At 34.4% G+C, this 25,912-nt stretch overlaps 2 protein-coding genes across 6 annotated transcripts in view; one reads left to right on the top strand and one right to left on the bottom strand.

Annotated features, from left to right (window-relative positions):
• LOC118196057 (uncharacterized) overlaps positions 1–25,912 on the bottom strand; it is a 143,286-nt gene that overhangs the window by 58,470 nt on the left and 58,904 nt on the right. Inside the window, exon 1 of one of the 5 annotated variants that reach the window (XM_085821538.1) lies at positions 24,384–24,530. The exons of 2 other annotated variants lie outside the window; for them this stretch is intronic. The gene's annotated coding sequence lies outside the window, so the exon portion shown is untranslated. Of the gene's footprint in view, positions 1–24,383; positions 24,531–25,912 lie in introns of those variants that run through there. 2 more of the 5 variants (XM_085821540.1, XM_085821541.1) reach the window with 2 other exon arrangements.
• LOC118186052 (uncharacterized) overlaps positions 1–25,912 on the top strand; it is an 81,545-nt gene that overhangs the window by 3,703 nt on the left and 51,930 nt on the right. The window contains exons 2-3 of the mRNA XM_035356043.2: positions 7,327–7,645; positions 10,079–10,430. Of these exons, the coding sequence (XP_035211934.1) occupies positions 7,327–7,645; positions 10,079–10,430 (671 nt within the window). The remainder of the gene's footprint in view (positions 1–7,326; positions 7,646–10,078; positions 10,431–25,912) is intronic.

Below are 25,912 nucleotides of genomic sequence, written 5' to 3'. Positions count from 1 at the left end.
AAATGTTTTTCATATTTTTCCCAGACATTCTTTGCCTAGCCCGGCCAATTTTCGGCATTCTATAAAATGCCTGTGTATTCTATAGAATACCGATTGCACACTTTGCTGGTAACATATGTATTTTGAATTCTGAAACATAACCAAAAAACTCTGGAGACAGACACATCGCTGTTGACACAAGAAATCTTTAATTGGAAAAATAATTATTGCGCATTGAAGAAACAAGTGTACCCATGGCTCATTAATATTCATCAGCTGGAGACAACGTGCACGGTTAACACATAATTATGTTTAATTCAAGGCCAGTTAAAAATGCAGTAGAAAGAGAAATAATCCATATTATAAATTACAGTAAAATTCTGTCAACAATATACTCATTTTTTCAAGCCATTAAATCTAGAAAATAAGCCATTTAGTTATGTAAATTAAATCACCATTCAGAATAGAAAAAATGTACTGTAAATAACGGAAGAATAAGCATCATTGGAAATAATACAACTAAGTTATATACGACTATGACACCGGGCTGGATTGACCTTTAAGCAATATAAGCACATGCTTAGGGCAACGAGAAGGGGGGGCATCAGAGAAAGGTGAAAAAACCTGGAGTAAACATTTTTTGGGGGAGGGGAAGGCACGAAAATTTTTAAAGTACTTTAAAGCCTTTAAAGATTTTAACTCGGATTGCTATCATCTGCTATCACTGCTATTGTTACATGCAATTTCTTTTTCCCTTCCTGTATTTTCCGCTGACAGTTTTGTTTTATGCTGATAGTCATGATAGTAATTTTACTATTGCTCCGTAATCAGACTCATTCATAGCTAAATATTAAAATTTTCAGATTTACATTTATTAAAATAAATGTAATGTGCGACAGGAACCACTAAATAACTTGTAACTTTTAACTTAAGAATGCAAGAAATGTAAAAACTTAAGAATTTAAAAGAAATGTAAAAAACTCCCCAATAGGGACTATACTTGAGAACGTACAATGACAACTTATTCTCTTTTTTTTTATTACACTTTTCTATGACACCTACAGGAAAATAATATTTATGCGTAAATAACAATAAATTTCTTTCTTTCTTATTAAACCTTTCAGCTATAACACCTCAGAGGATTTCGATTTTCATAGTTGTAATATTGAAGGAAACTTAATAGAAAATATCTTTATCACAAATTGTAGATACTCATCATCAATCGGGTTCTTTTCATAGACTAATTAATATTCAACTACAAAAAAATGTCTGAAAGCTTTCAGATTTTATATTACACCCAAAGAGGAGTTTTTTTTCGTTTGCGCAGAATATAAAATTTTGAATAACGTAGTCCTCCTTTCGAATACGTGTATTTGGAAACCCAAATTTAGAATTTGTTTTATTACCTATTTCATATTTTGTAGAACTTTAACGACGTTTTAATTAACAGACTCAACCATTTCAAAGCGAGCAATGGCAACACTGTGCGGTGAAAAAAAAAAAAGCATTTTTATCACCAGCGCGCGATACTGTGTATCAAAAATTCTAAAAATATGCTCTTTTTAAATTATTTTGCGATACTGCTGTTGAATTAAATTTTATGGTTTAAGTGTGAAGAATATGATATTAAATAAATAAAGGTAACACAGAAAATGTTAAAAAAAACGCTTCATTGGGCGTAATATAAAATCTGAAATCTTCCAGATTTTTTTTTCTATTAATTTAATTCTTTATTCTTTTATGTACAGTTAAAAGAAAAAGCAAGACCTCGTTCGAGAAAAAGGCATTTGGAGCATTTTAATTGTCGAAATCGTTGTTATCGTGCTTGTTTTGCTTTTGCGCTTGCATGATTAAGTAATAATCTTATAATAAAACCCATTAATAATGCTAATGATATTCAAGGTAACTGGTAATCAGATAAAATAATAACACCCTAATCAATTAGCATGCTTTATTACAGCAACCTGATAAATTAATAAAGCTGAAAGGATAGTAATAACAATAATTAAATAATTAAATAAAATAATTAAGTAAATGGAAATGATTTCAGTGAAAAGTCACAATAATGTAAAGAAAGCTTTTAATTACTGAGAAACAATTAGTTATTAGAAACTAAACTAAAAATCATGCATTTTACAATATTTTATTTTTTGCTCTTTTTATTGTCAAAAGGAGAAATATTTTTTCATATTTTCATCAATAATTGATATATTAGCAAAATTAAAGATATTTATTCAAATACAAGTTTTTATTAGAGAATCGGGGAACCAATTTTACTGACTAAATTCTATTCACATTTAGTATAATATTTCTAAGAAATTATATTAAAAGGCGTGCTGTTTTATTTAGTATCAATTTAATTCAACTACTAGCTTAAGCACCCGACACTGCCTGACCTTTACACAGAATAAAGAAGCTTCGTTTAAGGGGATGAAAGTATTTTTTCGAAATACCCTTTTTGAAATATTCGCTAAAAGCTCAAAGACAGCGCATTCAGATTATGCTCTAAAGGTCAGCCTTTTAATCTAGATGTTAAGAGTTCAAATGAGATAAAAAGAAGAGATTATTTAAAGGAAGGTTTCAGAGGGTAGAATCAGAGCGTGTTCTGCTTGCATGAGGGCCACATTGCTAATTTGATTCACTTGTGAATAGTATGGCGTTGAATTATTTTTGCCATGAGGCTTGGTCAGAGCCAACTTGAGCGTTATTCTCTAGGTGTGCAGCCGGTAAGCTAATTTACTGCTTAGTTTTATCTAATTCATTATCTTTATAAAGTGGTTGTTTAACTGTTGGTTTCTGTAAGCAGGAGATCCTGCCGTCTGTTAAAAATTTTATTTGATTCAAATGAAAAGATCATTTACCCCCTTTGGCTGTTCCTGTGGTACTTACAAGGCATAGTGATAGCTCACCAATTGTGTTTTAGAGTTTAGTCTAGTTCAAGGTTTCTTAAACTTTTTGATGTGGGGACCCCATAATATTTACGAAACTTTTGTGGAATCCCCATAAACATTGCGTAAATCCGACACACGCGTGAATGAAACTATCAATTTTTTCACTTATATTGTAATATACTATTGCAGTTTTAGGTCATTGACTTTAATTTTTTAAGTAAAATGAAAGTTTCTATTATAAAAACAAATGCATCGAAACGTTTTCCTTTTTTCTTTGTCTATATTGCCTTTATCTATTTTCAGATACATTATGTAAAAATATTTGATAATTGTAAAATTATTAAAGAAATATCAAAATTGCTAAATTTTTGGCAACCCCTACTGCAGGTCCCGCGACCCCAATTGGGGTCGCGACTCACAGTTTAAGAAACTCTGGCCTAGTTTATGCTACCTAAGAAGACAAAACTCTGTTAAGTTTAGTTTTGCTTCATGAAGATAAAAAACTACTTTCGGTATTTGTCAACATTTTCTATATTTTCCTGATTAATTTATAAAATACATCAAAAATAATCTGAATTTGAATAAATTCATACGTATTTTTGAGTTTTGGAAAGCATAGGCGCGGGAAATGATCGTCTAGAAATGGTCACTGGGGAAAAAAAGGTTGAGAAGCACTGCTCCACACTGCTCTAAAGAAATTAGATTAAGGGGATTAAATTAAAGAAAGGATTTTAAGGTATTTTCTCCGTCCTTTCTGCATGACTTTGTGTTGTAACGGTAGCACACTCAGTGCGCATTCGAGAAGTGCAGGTTCGAGTCCAGGAGAAGGCATTGCTCATTTTTCATGATTTCTGCTTCAAAAATCCTAATGACTCTGTAGTGGCGCCCGAACTAAAAAGTGGTAGATGATGATTTTTCTTCACCAGATTTGGCGATTGGGTCCCCTAATTCCCAGACGCCCTTTAAGAGAGAGAGAATATAAGAAAATTTCTCTCTGCTTTCTCCATGCCTTCGTGGTGTAACGGTAAGACACACGGAGTATTCTAGACGTCCAAGTTCGAGTTCCGGCGAAGCATTGCACATTTTTCCTATCTCCTGTATCGAATTAATCCTAATGACTCTGCAAAATAACTAACACCGCACAATCTGACTCTTTTAGTCATTACTGACACTTGCTTCGTTATCAGTTATGTCTTTTGTCGGCAAATCGCCATTCCACTTCTTCGATTCCTTCACTGTTTTCGCAATATTCGTGAAAAACTGATAGACAGCTCGCTGAAATTCTGCTTTAAAGGTTCTACACTCTTTCGTAAATTACTACTTTCTTCTCAAGAGTAAACGAACAGGGCGCCATCTAACGGTTTGAGTAAAAATTTATAGCGGGAACGCAACAACGGTAACGTGAAATTTTGATCGTTGGCAGGATTTCAAAATTGAAAATGTTTAGAAATATTAATGTTTATTTTTTGTAGGAAAACAATTATACATTCTTTGTTTAGCATGCATGATTTCCACAAACAACGGGAACACAACAAAAGCAACGTGAACATAAGGCAGATGACTTATAAGGCATTTCTCCCGCCTTCTTGGCCTGCCTTCGTGATGTGGTGGTCTGCCCGCTGGGCGCGTATTCCAGAGGTCTGCGGTTCGATTCCCGGCGAAGACGTTCCTCATTTTTCATCTTTCTTGCTTCCAAAAATACCTAATGTCTCTACAGTGGCGCCCGAATTGAAAGGATGGTGGATGATGATTCTCCACACCCAGGATTTGGCGATTGGGTCTCCTAAAACCACAGTCGCCCTTTAAAAGGGGGAGTATATAAGGTAATTCTCCCGCGTTCTTGGCATGCCTTCTTGGTGTGGTGGTCTGTACGCTGGGCGCGTATTCCAGATGACGGCGGTTCGATTCCTGGCGAAGGCGTTGCTCATTTTTCATCTCTCTTGCTTCGAAATAACGTAATGTCTCTACAATATAAGCACAACGTTTTAACATATATGCACTGAGTGTGGAATCCGTGGTAACCTTATGTAACGAAATCTTATGTAGACGGTAACCTTCCTCTTGTTTTGAAGGCCCAGCGTGAAAAGTTTAAACAGGATTGGAATAAATCCTTCGATTTGTATAAAAGATAAACACATGGACACTCTTCTTTATTTATATAGATTTGACGAATTTAATAAATCATTACTTTTTAGGATGAGTAAACAAAATGATTTGTCTCCGAGGAACGGAATGGATTATTTAATTATCACAAAGCACATCGGGATTTTTTGCGTAAAGAAGGATATGCCATCGCTTAAGATTCTTTTAGAGAAACTGCTTCGTATTCATGTTGCATACGGAAAACAAACAAAAGTATCCATGCAGACAGTCTGTTATTTAAGATTTGGATCTTGATCGAACGACAAGTGTTCAGCGTTCCTATCCTCTCGGCCTATCTACGAGGAAAGCTAACTAAAATACTGCCTGCTGCAAGTTAAAATGCTTCATGTTATAAGACTACCAATATATGTTAAAACTGTCATACAATTTTGTACGGTGCATTAATAAAAAATTGATTTTAGGATACACAGGTTGCTTACACATTTTTAGAACGACTTCGATAAAAAAATTTTTAAAAAAGCTAATATTCTGGAATAAAAATTTCTGGTAAAAGTTTGCTATTTGAAATGAGAAATATTGTCTGCTACTTTTAAACTGATTCTTCTTTCGAAATGTTGCAGTTGTAGATTGAAGGATACCTTTTTGAGGTTTGCGAAGAGAAATATTCTTATTTCATAATTCAGAAAGTTGTAAAATGCATGGTATAGAGTCTCGTATTCTTTGGTAAGATAAACTGACGAGCTGTAGAAAGACTGTAGAAGAATTATCCCCGGGTCTTTAACAGTAGGCAGACAGAGCCAGAAGAAGGGTGTAAATAGCTGTTTTATTCGATTACAAAGAATTGGTAGTCGACCCCACTTGTGTTTACATAAGCCAAAACTTCTATTTTATATTTTATATTGCATTTTAGTTTAATATTAAGAGAGCTGCCTAAGCGTCAAACTACTTTGTCGAATTCCATTAGTCTCATTCCGTGACGTTTACATTTACACTGTTGCCATCTTCGCTCTTATAATCCTGTGATGCCAGGTTTATTTTGGTTTCTTCTATCTACGAATACTCATTTTATAAGCGTTCTACAATCCCCCCCCCCACCTACAGTCTGCTTCCAGCACTAATTATTATGTATGTTACCACCGCCCCCCAAAAAAGTATGAAATCCGGTAGTCTAGACAATACCTAAGTCTTTTATAGAATACTGAAAACTGGACGGCAGTGTATGAAACGATTAAACATTTCATACATCGCCTAAGTATTCTATGGAATGCTGAATGAAAAACTGGCAGAGTATGAAATACATCTCCATGTTATAGAAAGTGTTTAGAAAATGCATATAATAATTAGTGCAATATATTAACAGTTGTAATGAGTGTGGCAGAGGTTAGTTTCTACCGACTTGAAACTTCTGAAAGAATTTTACAATGACGATAAACGAGATCACAGCTCCTTTTATGTTTTATGAACTTACTTAGAATTGAAGGTATTGCTGATTACGAAATTTCTCTCCGGTCAGTTGCAATTGCTCACTGCGATGGAAGCTGCCAAGAATTCGCCAAGTGTGTGTAAAGCTGACAAGAATTCGCCAAGTGTCTGTAAAGCTGCCAAGAATTCGCCAAGTATGTGTAAAGCTGCCAAGAATTCGCCAAGTATGTGTAAAGCTGCCAAGAATTCGCCAAGTGTGTGTAAAACAAAGTGCCAAAATATGAAATGTGTTTGTGTGAAAAAAGTAATGCAGTGATTTCAAAATGTCATTCAAGCCTATCAAGTTGCAACAAATAGGTTAATTTTAATTTCTTGTTTTTTATATGAAATTTTTTTTTCTTCAATAAGAAAGGTATAAATTTTGTATCGTAGAATTTTCATTTTTCTTTATGAATTTTGAATAAAAATTTTAATGGCGCTCTTTCATTTAAAAAAAAAAAAAAAAAAAAAAAAAAAACCATTTGTACTTTTGGGGAATGAACGTCTTATCATGAACTTTCCTTCACACTTTGCCTAAATAACATTTATCATTCTACTAATCTAAGTATCTAAGTATTATATTTGATGATCTAAGTATTATATTTGAGATCTAAGTATTATATTTGATGCCCAGGTAAAGTATAATATTTATCTTTCTACAGAATGCCTACGTATTATATACAATGCCTAGGTAAAGTATACAATAATTCTCATCTTTTATACATTGCCTAAAAACGCCAGGCATTGTATAAAATCCTTAGGTATTCTATAGAATGCCTGCGTTTCATATTTTGCCCGTAACGTAATATTACTACTTAATATGCAATAATTTACTACTTTCTTACTTACTTACTTAAACTGAATTGATAAAGGCTGATATAAATTTTTCCAGGTGTATTCCAGTTTGGAGAAGCGAGGTTTCTCGTCTCTGTGTCTGTTTGGCGCCGGAGACGATGACGTTTATGATGTGGTCAGCAACTTCCCCAGCACATATGTGCGACAGATTCGTTGGCTGGTGTTACGATGTTGCAATGTCACTGATAAAGGTCACGAGGTTCTGCTCGAATTCTTCCATGGCGTTACACATCTTGAAATGTCGGGTTGCAACGAGGTGACAGACGCCGGTCTTTGGGCCAGCCTCCACCCACGTATCGTCCATCTGACGTTATCTGATTGCATAAATGTGGCGGACGAGTCTGTTGCAGCCATAGGTAGGAGTAAATAAATCATCAATTTAAGAAAATTGAGCTTTATCATGTAACTTGAACGCGAAGATTTATTGTATTCTGCATTATATAAAAGTCGTTAAGGATCTCTTGCTAACATTAGCATTGAAACACTAAAGACACCTAAGTAATGATTTATAGGTCACTCTGTAATAAAAATGATAACTTGTAAATTCCTAGGCCTGTTTGCACAAAATGATAATATTCTTAAGAAGCCATTTCTGTTACAATATTATGCTAGATGTCTTATTAAATTCATCCTAGATCTATGAGCAAGATGATTTGTTTGAAAACGTCAAAAAATTTCAATAGGACTTAAATCCGATAACACTAGAAAACATTTTGCGTATTAGTATTAATAAAAGTGTTCTCATGCCCTTCTGAGCGTTATCAAAAGAAAGTTCCGGTAATAAATTAGATGATTCTGGTAACACACAACTTTTAAATTTCTATTTATACGTATTAACGCACATAATAGGTTTATTGAGAAATTTTGTTATCTACACAGAGTTAGTTGTCCCTTAATGAAGTTGATGTCTCTCAGCCTGCCCAGCCAATCCACATTTATTAGCTAGTACATTGGGATTGCCATTTCCTGTACTGAGCTCTGGTACTTCCATCAGTAGTATAGTAACAGTAAACGCTTAGTAATCTTCCGATCTATCCATGATCTATCTATCTTTCATTGACATAATTAAAATTTTTAACGTCATTATCTTTCTGTCTTCGCAGACTATGTAAGCTTATTAGACAAGCAGCTAATGATCTGTTTTTACACCTTACTTCTGGTTTGACTGCATTCCATTTTGTTGGTTGGGATCAATAGATTTATTAACCACATTCTAACGATTATTTTGTTCATACATTTCGCAAATTGTCGCAAGCTATTAGCAAGTATTTATATCATTGAAGGCATTATTTATCTTCTTATTAGAACCTTTCATAGACAAATAATTTTAAAGTGTTCACCGATTTGAAAATATGAGTTTTCTTTATAGTAGAAGACTATGAAATTAAAAGTTCAACAAATCTTCTTAACTCCAACAAAGCTTCAATATAGTATTCCTTCACCCAATACAGCGTAAAATATATGAACATGAAATTTTTCTTTCATTAACTCATAGAATAATTAACATACGACATCAGAATATCTTATTTCGACTGAACAGAGAATAAATCCTCCAAAAATCAGAGTCAGCATTTTCAAAGTCCTCTGAAAATGCTCTGAAATTTTTATTTGAAATCAACACCAAAGTGTGAAATTTGTTAAGATTTTCCAGTGGCTCTTTAGAATACACAATAAATTTACGCATGGAATTAGTGTTAAAAATAAGATAAGAAATTATTAAAATCAATGCAACTTTCGAATCATATTATATTTAAGATAAAAGTGTAAGATCTGATCTTCTTAAGATCGTATCACACATTCAAAACATTTCGGAAGACAACTCTTTAAAATAATTCTGCTTTGCCACATGATATGAACCAACCAATCACAGCGGAGGATTTTGGAGTTACCATGTCAATGGGAAACCAGTTCTCCATTACAGATGGCGCCTGATGCCGGGGGATTAGATGCTAACAGCTGATTTGTTTTTGGAAACGAACAACTTACAATGTTTTGCGAAAGTAAAGGAAAAAAGCGGGTAAAGCGGGTAGAAAACGTTTTTTGACAACGTGGCCTTAAATCAGGCAGAAAACGCTGTGATTTTACCCTCTAAAACCTTCCCTTAAGTACTTCCTTCTTTCTACCTGTGAATTTGAATATCGTGTGAGCTGGAAATTTGCATTCTGTAGAGAAATGAAACGAGGGTTGATAATAAAAGGAATTAACATCCTTACAAAAGTATATATATTATTAAAATCAACGCAACTTTCGAATACTTTCATATTTAAGATAAGAGTTGCAGATAAGAGTATATTTAAGATAAGAGTCATTAGTTTTCTTTAAAGCAAGAGAGGTGAGAAGTGTGCAATGCTCTCTCCAGGACTCGAACCTGGACCTATCGAATAGGCGTCGAGTGTGCTGATCGTTACACCACGAAGGCATGCTGGAAGGACGGAGAAAATAATAAAAGGGCGAATGGTCACTCAATCACCAAATCGTGGTGGTGACGAATCATTGTCCACCAACTTTTCGTTCGGGCTCCACTGTAGAATTATTAGGGTTATTCTTCAAACAGGAGACGTGAAACAGGAGTGCCCTTGCTGGGAATCGAACTCTGGACTTCTGTGCTTCCAATTACACCACGGAGGCATGCAGAAAGGGATGAGAAAATAAATTATAGAGTATTAAAGCTTATTAAAATCAATGCAACTTTCGAATCCTTTCGTATTTAAGTAAGAGTATTATGTTTGATAAAAACTTAATGCAGCTTTCGAATCCCTTTCATGCTTTGATTTGCATTTCTTTTATAGCGCAGCTGCTTCCGGGTTTACGAGAGCTCAATTTGCAAGCCTACCACGTCACTGATGCAGCTTTGGCTTTTTTCGGACCTCAGCAGGGAGGCACTCTGCAAGCCCTCAGGCTTCGCTCGTGCTGGGAGCTCACCAACCACGGATTACTGAATTTAGTGCACGTGCTTCCCAATCTCACAGTGCTTTCGCTCTCGGGATGCTCAAAGATTACGGATGACGGTGTGGAACTCCTTGCCGAAAATCTGAGGCAGTTGAGGATCTTGGATTTGTCTTGGTGCCCCAGAATAACAGACGCTGCCTTGGAATACATTGCGTGTGATCTCAGCTTGTTAGAGGAACTCACGCTCGACAGGTGAGAGAATTAATTCATGTACCTTGTCAGCAATTTAATATTTGCAAATTTTGATATGGTTTATGTGATATATGGTTTCATACCTAAATATATAAGAAGCCACATGTCGTGAAAGTGTTTTAGAAATTCATTGAGTCTCACATTTTGGGAAGCATAAAATTGTTATGTAATACTGTTTCTTAATTTTGATTATCAGTCATTTAATTCTATTACATAAATACATTACAATACATACATTACAATCAATCAGATCTGTATTTTACATATAATCTGTATTTTAATTCTAATACATGAAGTTTCAATTCATTCTAATACATACGGTTTCATTACAAATGTCGAAATTACCACCTGAGTCAGAAAATATGGATTCATAACTCTATAGGTACGAGGGGTAAAACTTAAACAGAAAAAATGCAAAAATAATTAAGTGTACACACCAAACTAGTGTAACAAAACAAAAAAACTTTAGAATTTAAAAGTTAAATAACGTTAAAAGGGTGAAACCAAAACCATCTTCAACAAGACGCAATACAATCAATAGAACAAGACGCAATTAAAAATAAATTTAACGTTTTCAAGCAAAAATTGATTTCAAGCAAAAATTATTTAGCAATCATCAGCCATCTTGAAAAACGCTGTTGTTACGTATTTTGCCCATAGTAAAGTACTCGAAACTTAAACAAATAAATATTGTTATAAATAATGGATTAATTTTTTGTTGGAAACGTTGTTTTTTTAAGATGGCAGGCGAATGTAAATAAATACATTTACTAGGAGTATAAAATACCAAAGTAAGGTTAAATTATTAGCAAATGTTAGTTCTGAGAATTTTTTATTTTGAAGGCATAAACATATTAATACGATTTAAAATATTGTAAAAAGCCAATAAATAAAGAAAATAAATTTGTAAAAAGACATTAATTTAAGAATTTACTAAGCTTTCATTGTTCAACATCCTGATTCTCCGGTTCATACCCCGTAACCCCAAGTGATCTCATCTCACGTAAACTACGGTACAAAAATCTAATTTTCTCAGTTATTATCTACATTAATTTTAAGTTAAATCTTAATTTGGAATACAAGTTTAAATGCAAGAATTATTTCAATTCGCACGAATAGCTTACTCGGAAATTATGTAAAACCGCAGTGCTTTACTTCGCTAGTGCATTCTCATTAGAATGGATGAATTTAACCCTTGATTTTGCCTTTTCTATATTTTCGGCTTCGGGTAAGGGGTGTGATTGCATTCTAATTGACTTAATTACGGCTAATGGTCTTAGGGCATAAAATTGAACTATCTGGTGAAAATTCTATGTAATTGGATGCCAGTATTGAAAGAAACAATCAATGTGATAAGAAATGGCTGCGACTTGTTTCGAAAAAGAGGCGTAAAAGGTTACCATGGAGGATATTCCGCTTGGCATCAGTTGCACCATTATTGGCGACTTTATCGCCTGCGCCGGCAAAACGGAAAAGTACCTATAAATCTAATGTATATCCCAAGTTGCGCTTTCAAGATATGAAAAACACAAGTTAAATTTCGTCAATCAGGTCAGTAGAACGGAAGATATATATAACTGTCCCACTTTTTTTTTTCAGAGCGTATATTTTATTTACTGTGGTATACGACAGATTTGAGTCCAGTCTGCTAAAGCTTTATTCAGTAATGGAAAATTCTAATCATGGATTAGATCGAAACTCAGCAAATACAGCAGAAAATCGCATTAACATAGCTGATCAACCATCTCGAATTTATAGCCCATGCTTCCGGGTGAGTATTCAGAAAACTATATAAGCAAACGTATTATGGTAATCAAACAATATTCTACATATAGCTACGCAGGTGACTATTAAGCATCCCCCATTGCTAAGTAGCTCAAAATAGGAATCCTAAAAATTTGTACAGAGAAAATTATTTGAGTTCTGCATGCATTCAGGTCATCGACGGTGTCAACATCCTAAGCTATCAGCCATCTTCCCCAAGGGAAATCCGAGTAAATGCACAGGGAAAAATACCGCTCGGGTCAGGTTAGAACTTTGCCTATACTCAGCTACATTATGGTTCAATGACATCCTATGCGCTGTATGAGAAAATATTTTCGGTAAACTTGATGGCGCACAATCAAAATAAAATACCTTATTTATTTATTTCACATTGTTCTTACAATTGAAAATTATTTTATGTCTACTGTTGATGTCGTTTTGCAGTAAATTTGTAATATTTGCTTATTTTAAACTGAGGGTAATTTTTTACCTCATTTGAGGATTTTTGTATCATTATCTCATATAGCACGCTGATGTAGTTCTTTTATTCGCTGTTATACTGCTAATAGCTGAATGACAGCACAAAAGAACTGCTTGAATAATAGCAAGGCATTGTCGCCATTGTTGCAGCGTATCTTCGTGGTATAATTGAAAGCACGTCCGGTTGGAAATCGAAAAGTTCAGATTTCGCAACCCTGTAAGGACATGCTTAATTTTTCATGTTTCCTCTTCCAAAAATTAGTAAACGCTCTGCAGTGGTGTCAAAACTAAAATGTGTTAGAACATAATAAATCACCATCTGCATTTGGCGACTGGATCTCATATTCCTCAGTCGCTTTTTAAGTAGAGGAGAATGCAAGGAATATTCTCCTTCTTTACCGGGTGCCTTCGTGGAGTAATTGAAAACACATCCGACTAGCAGTAGGGAAATTAGAATCTCGGAGAGCAGAACTAATTTTTTCACATTTTCTCAACAAACACTATAAATATCCCTACATATTTTGATAAGGTATATCGCTGTCACATAAAAAAACATGCTTTGTTAGTGCAAAGGGATTTGAGTTCCGAATGACTATTATTTTCGTTTTGTCATTTTGTGTCGGACTTCTATAAATGTCGGTTCACTTTTCAAACTGTTGCCACAAAATGTTAGAATTCTGCATTATATTTGAAGAAATTAAATAATGAAAAATCTGCATAAATGTATGTATATTTCTCGCATTGTGATCAAACAACGGTATCTAGAGCCTCCAATTTTGAATGACGTAATCCTACTGCGAATATGGGCATGTGGAAGACCAAATTTGAAATGATCGATTTCCTATTTTGTAAAACTTTAACTAATTTTTGATTAACAAACTCAAGGATTTCGAAGCGAGCAATGGCAACGTTGTGCAGAAAAAACCCTTTTATCTCCAGGGCGTCAGTTTCTGTATGGGAAATTCTAAAGATATGCTCATTTTAAAATTATTTTGCGATATTGCTGTTGAACTGGATCTTATGGTTAAAGTTAACACAAAAAATGTTAAAAAACGCCCCTTTGGACGTAATTTAAAATCTGAAACGTTCTGGATTTTCTTTTTTTAATTTAATGCAGTTTTGGTGGAAAATTGTTATCTTCGTTAGTTTTAGAGTTACGATGTACTTATTTATTTTAATAGCTCTGCTTAATTCCTTTGTAAGGCTGTATGTTTATTATTTGAAGCTAACGAGTTATTATGACTTCGAACTGTACTGTAACTTCTCCTTTCCTTTCCCTCACCAGAATGTACTTTGAGATAGAGAGCGTTTAAGTTGAGGTTTTTGGATTGTATGATGGAGCGTGTTCCTGCCTCTCGTGTGCACGTTGCGTAGTTCCTTGTATCTGGGATAAGTTTGTAACTATTCGGTTTTGCGTTATTGCTGCTGACTTGGAAATTGTTGCGCCGGTTAGAGAGTTTAAGTTTTGAGCCAGCTTAGATTTAAATTTGATTGTGTAATCTTTGAGTACTAGTCTGTGTTTTAAATTTGAATTTGACCGTTACTTTAGTTACATCGTCACAAGTTTTGGTTGACCTTTTTAGCACAAGAAGTGCATTTATTTTCAAGTGCAAGTTTGAAAAATAATAAATAAAAAAGATTATTTTAAAACCTTTGCAAAACTCTGTAGTTAATTTCCGACATAGTGATAGTTCGTTTAACGTCTGTTAGGGTTTAGAACTATTTTTCTGTTCAAAACGCAAGTCACACTCTATAAGGTTCATTTTAGTTAACGTGTATTTCTTATGTCAAATGTGTAGTAAACTATCAGACGGATTCTCACCATATCTTTAACATAGAGTTCAATAGCACAAAGGGATAGTAGCAGTCTTAATACTAATATTTATTTGTGCCGCGGCTTGAAGTTACAAAAGTAAAGTGATAAGAAACTTAAATGGATTGGCTCCTTGCGGCTTGATCATGTAATATTGCAATTATTTGCAAAAGAAATTTATAATTAGAGACGTAGATCCAGATTCGTATGTTAATGCGCCTTATAACTTATCAAATAAACGAAGTCAAGAGCCGAAACTTGCCAATACAAACGCACAACACTATGGTAAGTAAAATCTGAGAGTTGCAGCGACTGTTAGCAGAAATAGTCAACGGCCTCTTTCTTTCTAAACTCAGATTTTCGCTCATTATTTTAACTTGCATTATGTGTAGTTCTGGTGGAGGTGGCGAAAAACAGAAATATAGGAAAGATTTAACATAAAACAATATACTAATTAAAAACAAAAACTTAAAATATCAAGTAATACTACAGAGTCATGAAATTTATTTCGGAGCAAGAAACAGAAACAACCAACAGTGCCCTCGCCGGAATTCGAATTACGGACCTCGAGGCTGCTAGCCAGAAGTGGTTTTAGTTACACCACGAAAGCTCACTATAAACAGGGGGAGATATCTTATATTCACCTTCCCTCCACACACTTAAAAGGCGACTGGAAAGGCGAAGACATAATCGCGAAATCCTGAAACTGGTTTCAATACCTTATTGTGATGAATCGGAACAGAGCCTTTAAATTGTAATTTTTAATGGTTCATTTATACGTTTAAAATGTCTATAATGCAAGTAAGGAGGTTAATTTAATCTATATATACGCGTTTGATAAAATCAAAAAATTATTTTGAGCTTCAAAATAATTTTTTGAAAGAAAAAAAAAGCAATGTGAGAGACTTATTTCAGAAAATAAGTTTCTTGTTTAAATAAGTACAATATCGCAAAAATATTCCATTTTTATTTCCTTAGTCGTATTCTTTTGAATTCAAACGCATAAAACTTCAAAATCTCCAGAATCTAAAGTCAAAATATAAAAATTGTGTACGAAAGCTCTTCACTCTCTTTAGAGAGCATGCACTTCAAAAATTTTCCAGCTTACAAGCTTTTAAAAATCTTTCCTCGTTCATTATGTATGCTTCTTCACACCCTTCTCCTCTTCAAATCCGGCTGAATCTGCCTTTAAAGTACTCGTTGGTATTCGCAGCCTTTCGACCATTTTCGGTTGTCATGGTGACAGTAATCCAACAAGCCTCCCTCATCATCATTCTTCCGCTTTCACCTGGATTGCATTTTTGTTTATTTCCTCCACGCTTTGGTGGTTGGCCTTTCAATACCTGCAAAATCCGGAAGAACGGTGATGGATGGGCACCAGAATATAATTTGCTATGATTTACGAAGTTCACTCCCAGGGACAAAACAAAAGTTGAATATCAATAAATAAACTAAGTTAGCCGAACTTCGCTTAATCGAAACTTCAACAAACCCTCTTAAACCTGAATGATGAAATAAAATAACACTTAGGGGTGGGGAGGCACAAGTTCGACATTGTATAGGATCGACAGTTCCTTCGCTGGCATTTGATCGACCTGGCAACTAAAATACCGGTTTCGATCATAAATTGGTGCCGATTCTATATTAATGTCGATACTACAATGGCGTAGATTCTGGATTTGTACCTTAAGAAATTGATGATTTAAACAAATTCTTTAGTATTTGCTATTGCTAATAGTAGAACTAATCTGCACTGTGAAAATGTCGATTGTATGCTAGCATTGGTCCTACGCTGTGACGATAATATGTGGTTGTCAAAATTACACAGCGTCTATTGAATGCCAGTGAAGGACTGTATACAGGTATAACGACTGTGTACTAGTGCTGTCATCCATTAACATTGTAAACATTTCCTTTTTCGTCATATGCTTGTAACCAATATCGTATATTGGGGTCGATTTTGGGCCAGTGCCTATTCTGTGTTGATCTTACACACTGTTCATCTTGATCAATGCGAATTCTACGCAGTGTAACACCTGATAAACTAGTATACTAGCTGTGTCGATCCAATACAAATAGCGATTCTACGTCATTTTGACCTTAGGCACTGTCGATCTTTTGCCAGTATCGAATTTAAGGTGTTAGTGTATTATCCCGTGCAATTAGTGCACTGATTTATCCTGCGTGGATACAATGCAACGTCGATTCTGTACCAGTGTAGATTCTACGCCGGGATGATCCCACGTACTGTCGATCCTGCGTCATGTGGATTCTACGCCGCGTTGATCCTACACATTGTCAATCTTTCCCTTGCATCGATTCTACTCTGTGTTGATCTTAAGCAGTTCTGTGTCAATGTCGATTCTACTCGGTGCTGATCCTAAATACTGTAAATACTGCCCTTGCGTCGAAATACTCTGTGTAAATATATAATACGCTGTCTACTGTAAATACTCTGTATTGATCCTGCGCGTTGTGAAACATGTGTCAGAGTGGATATTAAGCTAAGTATCGAGCTATTAAGCTAAGGAGTGTATATTAAGCTATTAAGTGTGTAGGATAAACTCAGCTATTAAGGATACCCCGTGTTTATTCTACACAGTATCAGTGCTGTGCTTGCATCGATTAGACGCTGTTCTGATGCTATACACTGTCAATACTGTGTCAGTGTCGATTCTACTCCGCGCTGATCCTCTACACTGAAAAATATAATTCATTGCAGTGATTCTCAGTTCCTCCCCCCCTGTCACTGGGTAGTGTCATTAGGTTATTTTTAAAGCAGGAGACATGAAGAATGAGCAATACCTTGGCCGGGGTTCGAACCTGGACCTCTCTAATACGCGTCGAGTATGCTATCGTTACACCACGAAGTCATGCAGAAAGGAGAAGAAAATACCTTATATACTCCCTCTTTTAAAGGGCGACTGGGAATGAGGGAACCCAGTGGCCAAATCCTGGTGGTGAAGAATCATCATCCACCACCATTTTTAGTTCGGGCGCCACTGTAGAGTCATTAGGATATTCGAAGCAGGAGAAGTGAAAATTGAGCAAGACCCTCACCGGGATTCGAACCCTGACCTCTCGAATGCTCGCCGAATGTGCTACCGTTGCACCACGAAAGCATGCAGAAAAGAGGAAGAAAATAATACTTTTAATAGTAATTTAAAAATTTCGCACCATGCTAATAACAAGATAAATTTAAAAGAATTTTACTTGGTTAATTGAATCATGTACCTATAATGTATTTTATAAAAATAACATACGATAATAATTTTCAGTGAACTATCAAATTAAACTGCATTACAGATTAACATAATGCTTATTTAATGATAAATTGCAAACTACATTACAGACACACTTCGAAAGTGGTGTTTTTTGATAAGTTTTTATTTATTTGGGCGTAAAAAAAAAAATAATGCTACTCTCATTTCGTGGTTCACGTTTGTTTCTCAAAACAAAAGTTGAATATCAATAAATAAACTAAGTTAAGTTTTGGACCTTGCTTTTATATCTGTCTGTGACATTTTGCGCCCTGTTCTATCACTTCAAACTTAGTCACGAGCTCCTTCCCTTCAGAAGATTATGCAGATTTTGAGAATAGCTAGGGATTTAAGCACTTAACTGAAACCGGTCAGTCGGTTAGTAGCCTGCAGTTGTCTTATGTCGGATCCCGTCTGAGTTGGAGTCTACCTGAAGCACGAGTCTGGTCATAAGCGCGGCAGATCTTATGGATGGAACCACTGAAAAGCAGTAACCATTGATTATCCATGTTGGAGGGCGCGACGACGAGAAAAATTCCTGTCGTTTCTGAAGTTTGAGTTTTGATTTTGTCAAGTAGACTGTTATCTTAACATTTTTGTTTATAATGCTCAAGATAAGGCTGATTAAAGTTTTAATGTTAAATGCTATTAAGTCTTGGTCTACATGTAAATATCCTTTCCATTTAGATAACTAGAGAAAAAAAGTATGAACTGTTGACACTCGGGAAAATGAGAGCGAAAATTAGCGTTTTCGGAGTTTTTAATTAATATCTCGGCTAATTGATACTGTGCCAGTCATACGAAAATGAAAATAGTCGAAATGGCTTCCTGCGGATTTTTGGAATTCCGGGGACACCTCTCTCGAAGTTCAACTCCCCGACGTTCCGAAAAAGATAATGCCATCAAAAAAAAAAAAAAAAAAAAAAACGCGCATAGATTTTAATAGTATTATAGATGTGCTAGATTTCAGAAATTCCATTGGGTTTGCATTACGACCTTACATACAATGTTCATGAACTTACATGCAAAGAACTTACTCTTTTGTAAGAAATAATTTGGAAAGGGTGAACGGAATAATACATTTTATATTAATTCTTATGCGGGAAATTGATTTGGCTTACGAATATTTCGAATGATGAGCTGTCTTTACGAATAAATCGAGTTCGTGAACTAAGGCTTCATTGCAAATATTTCCTTCGTATAATAGGCTTCGTTGCAATAGGACTCATAATGCAGCAAAACAACTTTTACAGGATTAGCTTTAATAGTTCACACGAACTGATTTCCGACCGGTGGTTTGCGAACTCGATTTATGAAGGGGGATTGCGAAAATGACATTATAATGATGGAATTTTAAACAGCTAAGAAAAAATAAAAGAATATTAAGTTTACATAAAGACTTTAAATTTATGTAGTAAGGTTTATCCTAAGTTTTTAACAGTTAACTTTCCCTATCTTTCTTAATTTCAGCTTACAATTTCCTGCAAGAACAAATTTTCAGAATCGCGGTTAAATGCAAATGAAGAGAAAGTATTTAAATTTGAAGTTCTATTGACTTCGTTAGAGAGCCAGAGATTCTGACCAGCGCGAGATCGCCTTTTAGGCCACACCCACGCTAAGCTATTTCTAAGCTCAGCCGTATTTCAGGCCCTTGATAGCTTCGCCGTTTAGTTAGCGTTAAGAGGCCATCTCCTGTAGAATTTTGATAGCTTCAGATATATCTTTTTACTTAAGCTTGATTAAGTTTTATTTCTTAATATTCTTGAGTTCAGGCCCAAGTAGAGGCTTTTCTGTACGTCCTGAGAGAGGACCGTCTGTTAACTTTATTTGAGCAATAAAGAGTAATTAACCCTTCCTACGTATACGTTTTTGTCTTCTGAACTAAGTAATTATTCACTTACCAGTTCTCAAGGTTCCACACATTCAGCTGTAAATTCTAGGTTGGAACATTACAAAGTCTATGTCAATAACATTAAAGTCTGCGTCAATATAGAGGATCTGTAAGCTGCCATAAGAAACGAAATTCACTTGATGTGAAATGAGCCACTTGTAAAAGTATGGATGACGTGTTGGTTCATTGTCAGACATGCATATGATTCAAGGGAGAATACCTGAAGTCTGTAACTTTCAAAACGTAGGAGACGTTAGTTAATGTCATATATTTTCATGTATCATGCCACTTAATACTTCAATTTTGTGGCTAGTAGGTTCTCACGAATTGAATTTCACCAAATATAAATGTGATCATTAATTAACTGTCACCTTGTATTTAATGGTTAATAATTCAGAAATAAAAATATAAATTTAATCGCCTTAATCACGTTAATCGCTAGAAATAGAGTAAGCCTACCAGAATTACTACTTTGTACGTTTATCTGCACGTAGATTCTCAGAATTAGACGCTTGTTGACAGCTGGGAGAGCAGAGTCGTATTAACAGAGGTTCGTAAAGATGCGTATAAACCTTATAAGGTATTTTCTCCCTCCTTTCTGCATGCCTTCGTAGTGTAATGGTAGCACACTGGCGCGTATTCGAGAGGCCCAGGTTCGAGTTCCGGAGAGGAAATTCCTCATTTTTCATGCATCAAAATAACCTAATGACTCTCCAACCATTTTGAGTAGGTTACAGAATTGCAAGATGTCTACGAGCACATACAATTACAGAAAACTGAGCTGGATCAAATGCAAAAGATTCACAAGGCGTATGCTTAGAGAAAAGTTAGCAAAGAAAATTGACTTGGTTCCTTTATCAAGCAATGCAGCGTCGTGTAGAATTAACAAATTGGCGAATGATGTGGAGAGTGAACGTCTGAAGAGGATAAAATTGAATTATTTTCTGATCCGGCTTGACGAATCGACCAATGTAGCAAACGCTGCAATACTTCTTATCTATGTTAGATATATTTTTAAGAATTCCACTCAAGAAGATGCATCTTTGTCAAAACCTTTGAAAACCTATATAAATGGAGAAGCAATTTTTGATATGGTCAATAGTTATTTTGAAAACAAAAATGCAATAAAATGGTGCTATTGTGTGGATGTGTGCATAGTTGAGCAAAATCAATCTCAGGAAAACTGTCTGGTCTTGTGGCGCGTATAGAGAAGATCAAAGAGAAAATTAAATAGACTTATTACTGTATTCATAAAAGGCAAGCATTGACCATGTAGGTGTATTTCTTCAGAGTTATCTACTGCTTTAAGTGATGCTGTAAAAATATCAAATTTTATGAAATCGTGCGCTACAGATTACCGTTTATTCCCTGCATTTTGTGGGAACTTTGGAACTTCACACTTCTCAATTGCTTCGCACAAAAGTCAGACGGCTTTCCCTTGGCAAAGTTTTGACACGCTTGTCTGAATTAAAGTTTGAAGTTTAAGCATTTTTTACTGATCGTCCATTTCATTTGTTCCTATTGTATATTTCATACTCTTTGGCTGCAAAAGGTTGCATACATAGCTGACATCTTTTATAAATTAAATGAATTAAACTTATCATTACAAGGTGCCATTACATTACTATCTTGCTGTAATAAAAATGTTGTTAACTATAAAAAGGGTTTTTTTTTTTTAAATTTTTTTTATTTTTTTTTTAATTTTATTTTTTATATATATATATATATATATATAAATGCAGGAGGCGTGAAAAATGTGCAATGGCCCCGTCGGGACCTCTCAAATTGGACGCGTCGAGTATGCTTCCCATTACGACACGAAGGTATGGGGAAAGGAGGGGGAAATAGTTATAATTATGTATGAATTCATACTCAATCTTCCTTAAAGAAATGTTGTATACATACACTGTACTGTATTTTCCTGTATGAAAAATACACTGTAATGTATTTTGAAAGAACTTTTGTTTACTGCACTATACCTTACTGAAAGAAATGTTGTTTATAATATTCTACTCTATTTTCCTGAAAGAAATATTGTTTACTATACTGTAATGTTCCAAACTAGAATTTACAGCTAAATGTGGGGAACCTTGAGAACTGGTAAGCGAATAATCGCCTTAGTTCAGCAAACAGAAACGTAGACTTGAGAAGGATTAATTACCCTTTATTGCTCAAAATAAAGTTCACAGTTGGCCCTTTCTCGGGACGTACAGAAAAGCCTCCACTTAGGCTTGAACTCAAGAATACCGAGAAGTAAAACTTAACTAAAAAGATATAGCTGAAGCTATCAAAATTCAACAGGAGTTGGCCCCTTAAGCGCTAATTAAACGGCAAAGCTATCAAGGGCTTGAAATATAGCCGAGCGTAGGAATAGCTTACAGAGAGTGTAGCCGAAAGGCGAATGTGCGCTAGTCAGAATCTCTGGCTCTCTAACGAAGTCAGCAGAACTTCGACTTTAAATATTATTCTTCCTTCATTCATATATATATATATATATATTCATATATATATATATATATATATATATATATCTTTAAAAGTGATTGAATTTTGTTGTTCTTTCATTCCGGTTAAGGTTTTTATGCCTTTAGTTAATCTGCTTGCAATCTTTGAAAAAAGTATCAACATTTTAAATGTTTAGGTGGCGCTAAGCCTAACCTCACAGTTGTTTTACATTTGGAACTTTTAATAGAATAGTGAATTAAGTCAGGTGGTGCACAAACTTCAGTTGTCTTTTTGCCTAATAAATGTAGCGGATGGTAGATGGTTCCATCAGTTAAGCAATAAAGCTGAAAAGTCGTAACTGCGGTACAGCTGGCTTAACTGATGATCTCCAGTCTCCAGTGTCTTTTTGCCCAGTGTGACCAAAAGTTAACTTTCAGTTTTGTGCACCAAAAATTTTGGCTTCCTGCTCGCTGGCCGAGTTGCTTGTGTTAGTATAGCAACTCTAATTATAATTGTAAGAGTTGTTTTTTAACTTGTTTTCAACGGATTTTTGTGTTTTAGGTTTTTATGCATTTACAGTTTTTAATGATGATTCAGTTTTTACGTATTTTTCGTTGCCTCGAATTGAGAACTGAATTTGATTGAATTAGAAATGTATCTCTAATGAAATTCGAGGAAATAAGTTAACGTTGGAAATTTATATATGGGATTGCTATAACCTGTAGTTGTGCATCTCCCTTTTTCGTTGGTCCCAATGGGCTGCACCAGTCGTATGTAAATATACCACTATGTTACGTGTCTGCGTGAGCTTAGTTTTTTATTCATATATATTGGTAAATTGTGCATTTTTTGCTTTAAAAGTGATTGAATTATGCGGTTTTTATGTTCCGGCTAAGGTTTTCGTGCCTTTATTTAATCAGCATGCAATAGTAGTAGAATTATCAACAATTCAAAAGTTGGGAGCTAAGCGTAATGAGCGTCATTTGTTTACATTTGAAACTCAGTAGAAAAGTGAATTAAATCAGTTTCTGCCCCTTCTGTCTCTTTTTGCCGAGTGGGACCAGAAGTAAATTTTCAGTTTTGTGCACTGAAAAATCTGCCTTCTTTCCCGTTGGCCGAATTGCTTGTTTTTGCGTAGAAACTATAATTTTAATTACATTTCTTTTTTTACTGTTTTAACTGTATTTAGCGTTTTACGTTATTTGTATTTTACAACTTTTAATGAAGTCGTTTTGAGTACTTACGTATTTTTGCCTTGCGCGAAGTGAAAACTGAGTTAACTCAATGAGAAATTACATCTCTAATGAAATTCGAGGAAATAAGTTTGAGTGAAATGCAGCAAAATATGTGTATCATTTAATAGGCCATAAAAGGAAATCCTGTGGTGCCCACGTCAGATTTTTTCATTTTAATTTCAAGTAAAATAATTGGTGTAACACTACTATTATATCCAATTTTCGAAACTGAATATTCACAGCGATTTTTTTCATTCTCTAAATAATTTTCGTTCGGTTATTCTTCTTCATTTCATAACTTTCTTATAATTTAATGCCCGTGTTTTCATTGTGACCAAACATTTGGTCATTGATTATGTATAACTGAAATTAAAAAATAGAAAATAAGATACAATTGAAAGAAGGTTTACATACGATAAGTTTTTATTTAAAATGAATATGATAATTAGTGCAGTAAAAGGAGAAAAATAATTAACCATGTAATTTAATGGGCATAATGGATGAAATAAAAATTTATAGAAATATTTATTTATTTTAAATTAATAGAATTCGTCTACATTTTTTATTGCGAATAATAAAAGCGCAGAGCTTCTAAATAACGAAATCGCTTCATGTGTCGCCAAATGTATAAACCATGATCATTTTTAATTTGTCAAAGACGTCCCACGTTTTTATTATCTGCGATATAAAATTCTAGATTAATTCTATTAAATAGAATTATTTAATCTTTTATTCCCATTAAACTATATGATACATTATTTTTATCCTTTTAGAACGTTAATTATCATATCTATTTGAAACAAAAAAATTACTGTATAAAAGTACTTTTAATTATATTTCATTTAAACATCCATTTGCGACAACTATATGTGACCCACGTGACATCATGAAGGAGTTCTAAGAATAACAAAAGAAATTGATTTTTCTCGAGAAATGGTAAATACAGAAGTCCTTCTTACAACTATAATTTAATCTTTCGCAATTAAAAACGTACAAATGATGTGATTTGAGGTAGAAAACGCATCAAGAGACAGAAGAATGCTAGAGGTAAAAAAGCGAACGTACTCACGAGATCTGCGTTCACAGGAATGTAAGAAGAAGATTCTGAAAGATAACTGAAAGAAAGAAACTGTGATGATCTAACACTGCCAAGATCTACACTCACTTCCACACGAGTTTTATGTCTCATAAAATTCGCAAATCGTGACAGACAACAGATGTTTTTGTGAATCATAGTTGCATGTCACGGAGCTTATAAAATGGATGTTGTAGTGATAAAGAGAAAAATAAAATTACAGCTGAAATATCCGTAACTGGATAATTTCAAACACAGACGACTCAAACGCTGACGAATCCTAAGCTCTGAGTCAGACACAATTAGGACGCATAAAAGTGAAATTGCGTACCTAAGCTAACACACTACGCGTCAAATGTGCACAATTAAGCATTCTTATTGCTATTACTTCTTTTAGAAAAGTATAAGATACGTGATTCATTTTTCGAATTTAATCACTCTGAAACTGCTTAACAAACTCAGCATTTCAAACAGAATAAACTCTTTTCTTCATAATTTACCGCTGTTTACTATATAAATTGACCGACAGTCTCGGCAATCACGTAAAGTTAAATTTTACTTTATTAAACTATCTAATGGATACAGTTTTAATAAATTTAATTTATACGCCCGCATGATAATTTTTATGAACATCTGCAGCATTCTTTTTATGAATTAAAATATCTGATGTGGACATTACATGACTTTCTAGTACGGCATAAACATATTTTCTGCACTTCATTTAAATTTATTTCTTCGAATTTCATTAGAAATACATTTCTCATTCAACCAATTCAGGCCTCACTTCGCGGCAAGGCAAAATAATATAAATACTCAAAGCATCTTCATTAAAAATTCTAAAATATACAAAAACCTAAAACACCAAATACAGTTAAAAATAGTTAAAAAATGTTTTTTACAGTTAAAGTTTCTACGCCAAAAGAAGCAATTCGGCCAAGAAATAGGAAGATAAAATTGAAAGTTATTTTCTAGTCCCACTGGGCAAAAAAAAAAAATTAAATTTGCTTCAGCAACTGACTTAAATTACTAGTCTACTAAGAGTTACACAAATAGCGGCGTCGGTAGGCTAGTGCTGTTTATAAATTGTTGATAATTCTACAGCTATTGCATACATATTAAATAAAAGCAAGAAAATCTTAACCGGAACACAAGGACAATATAATTCAATCACTTAAATCAAAATGCACAGTTTACCAGTATTTAAGAGTAAAAGTCTGAGCTCACCGAGCCAGGTAACAGAGTGCGAATGTATTGTTACGAATTTTGCAAACAGATAGCTAATTTAAGTGAAGTTACGTGTGAAATCGTATTTTTCTGTATAATGTAATATGAAAAGCTGAGAAAATTGATGCTGTGTCGGAAAAGTAAGTATACGGGACAAATCTATTTAACATTGAGTAATTGGCTATTTCGCCAATTTGGCGAGATATCGCCAATCTGGAGATGCTTTTGACGACTTGGCGATTGATATTTTCGCCAAACTGACAACCTTTGGCGAAACTTTAGTCCAGCTTGTACA

This window comes from Stegodyphus dumicola, chromosome 8, assembly GCF_044657685.1.
Source record: "Stegodyphus dumicola isolate Sdum_Otavi_A_Nest chromosome 8, ASM4465768v1".
Taxonomy (NCBI): Eukaryota; Metazoa; Arthropoda; class Arachnida; order Araneae; family Eresidae; genus Stegodyphus; species Stegodyphus dumicola.
This window is presented reverse-complemented; position numbering and strand designations above follow the sequence as displayed.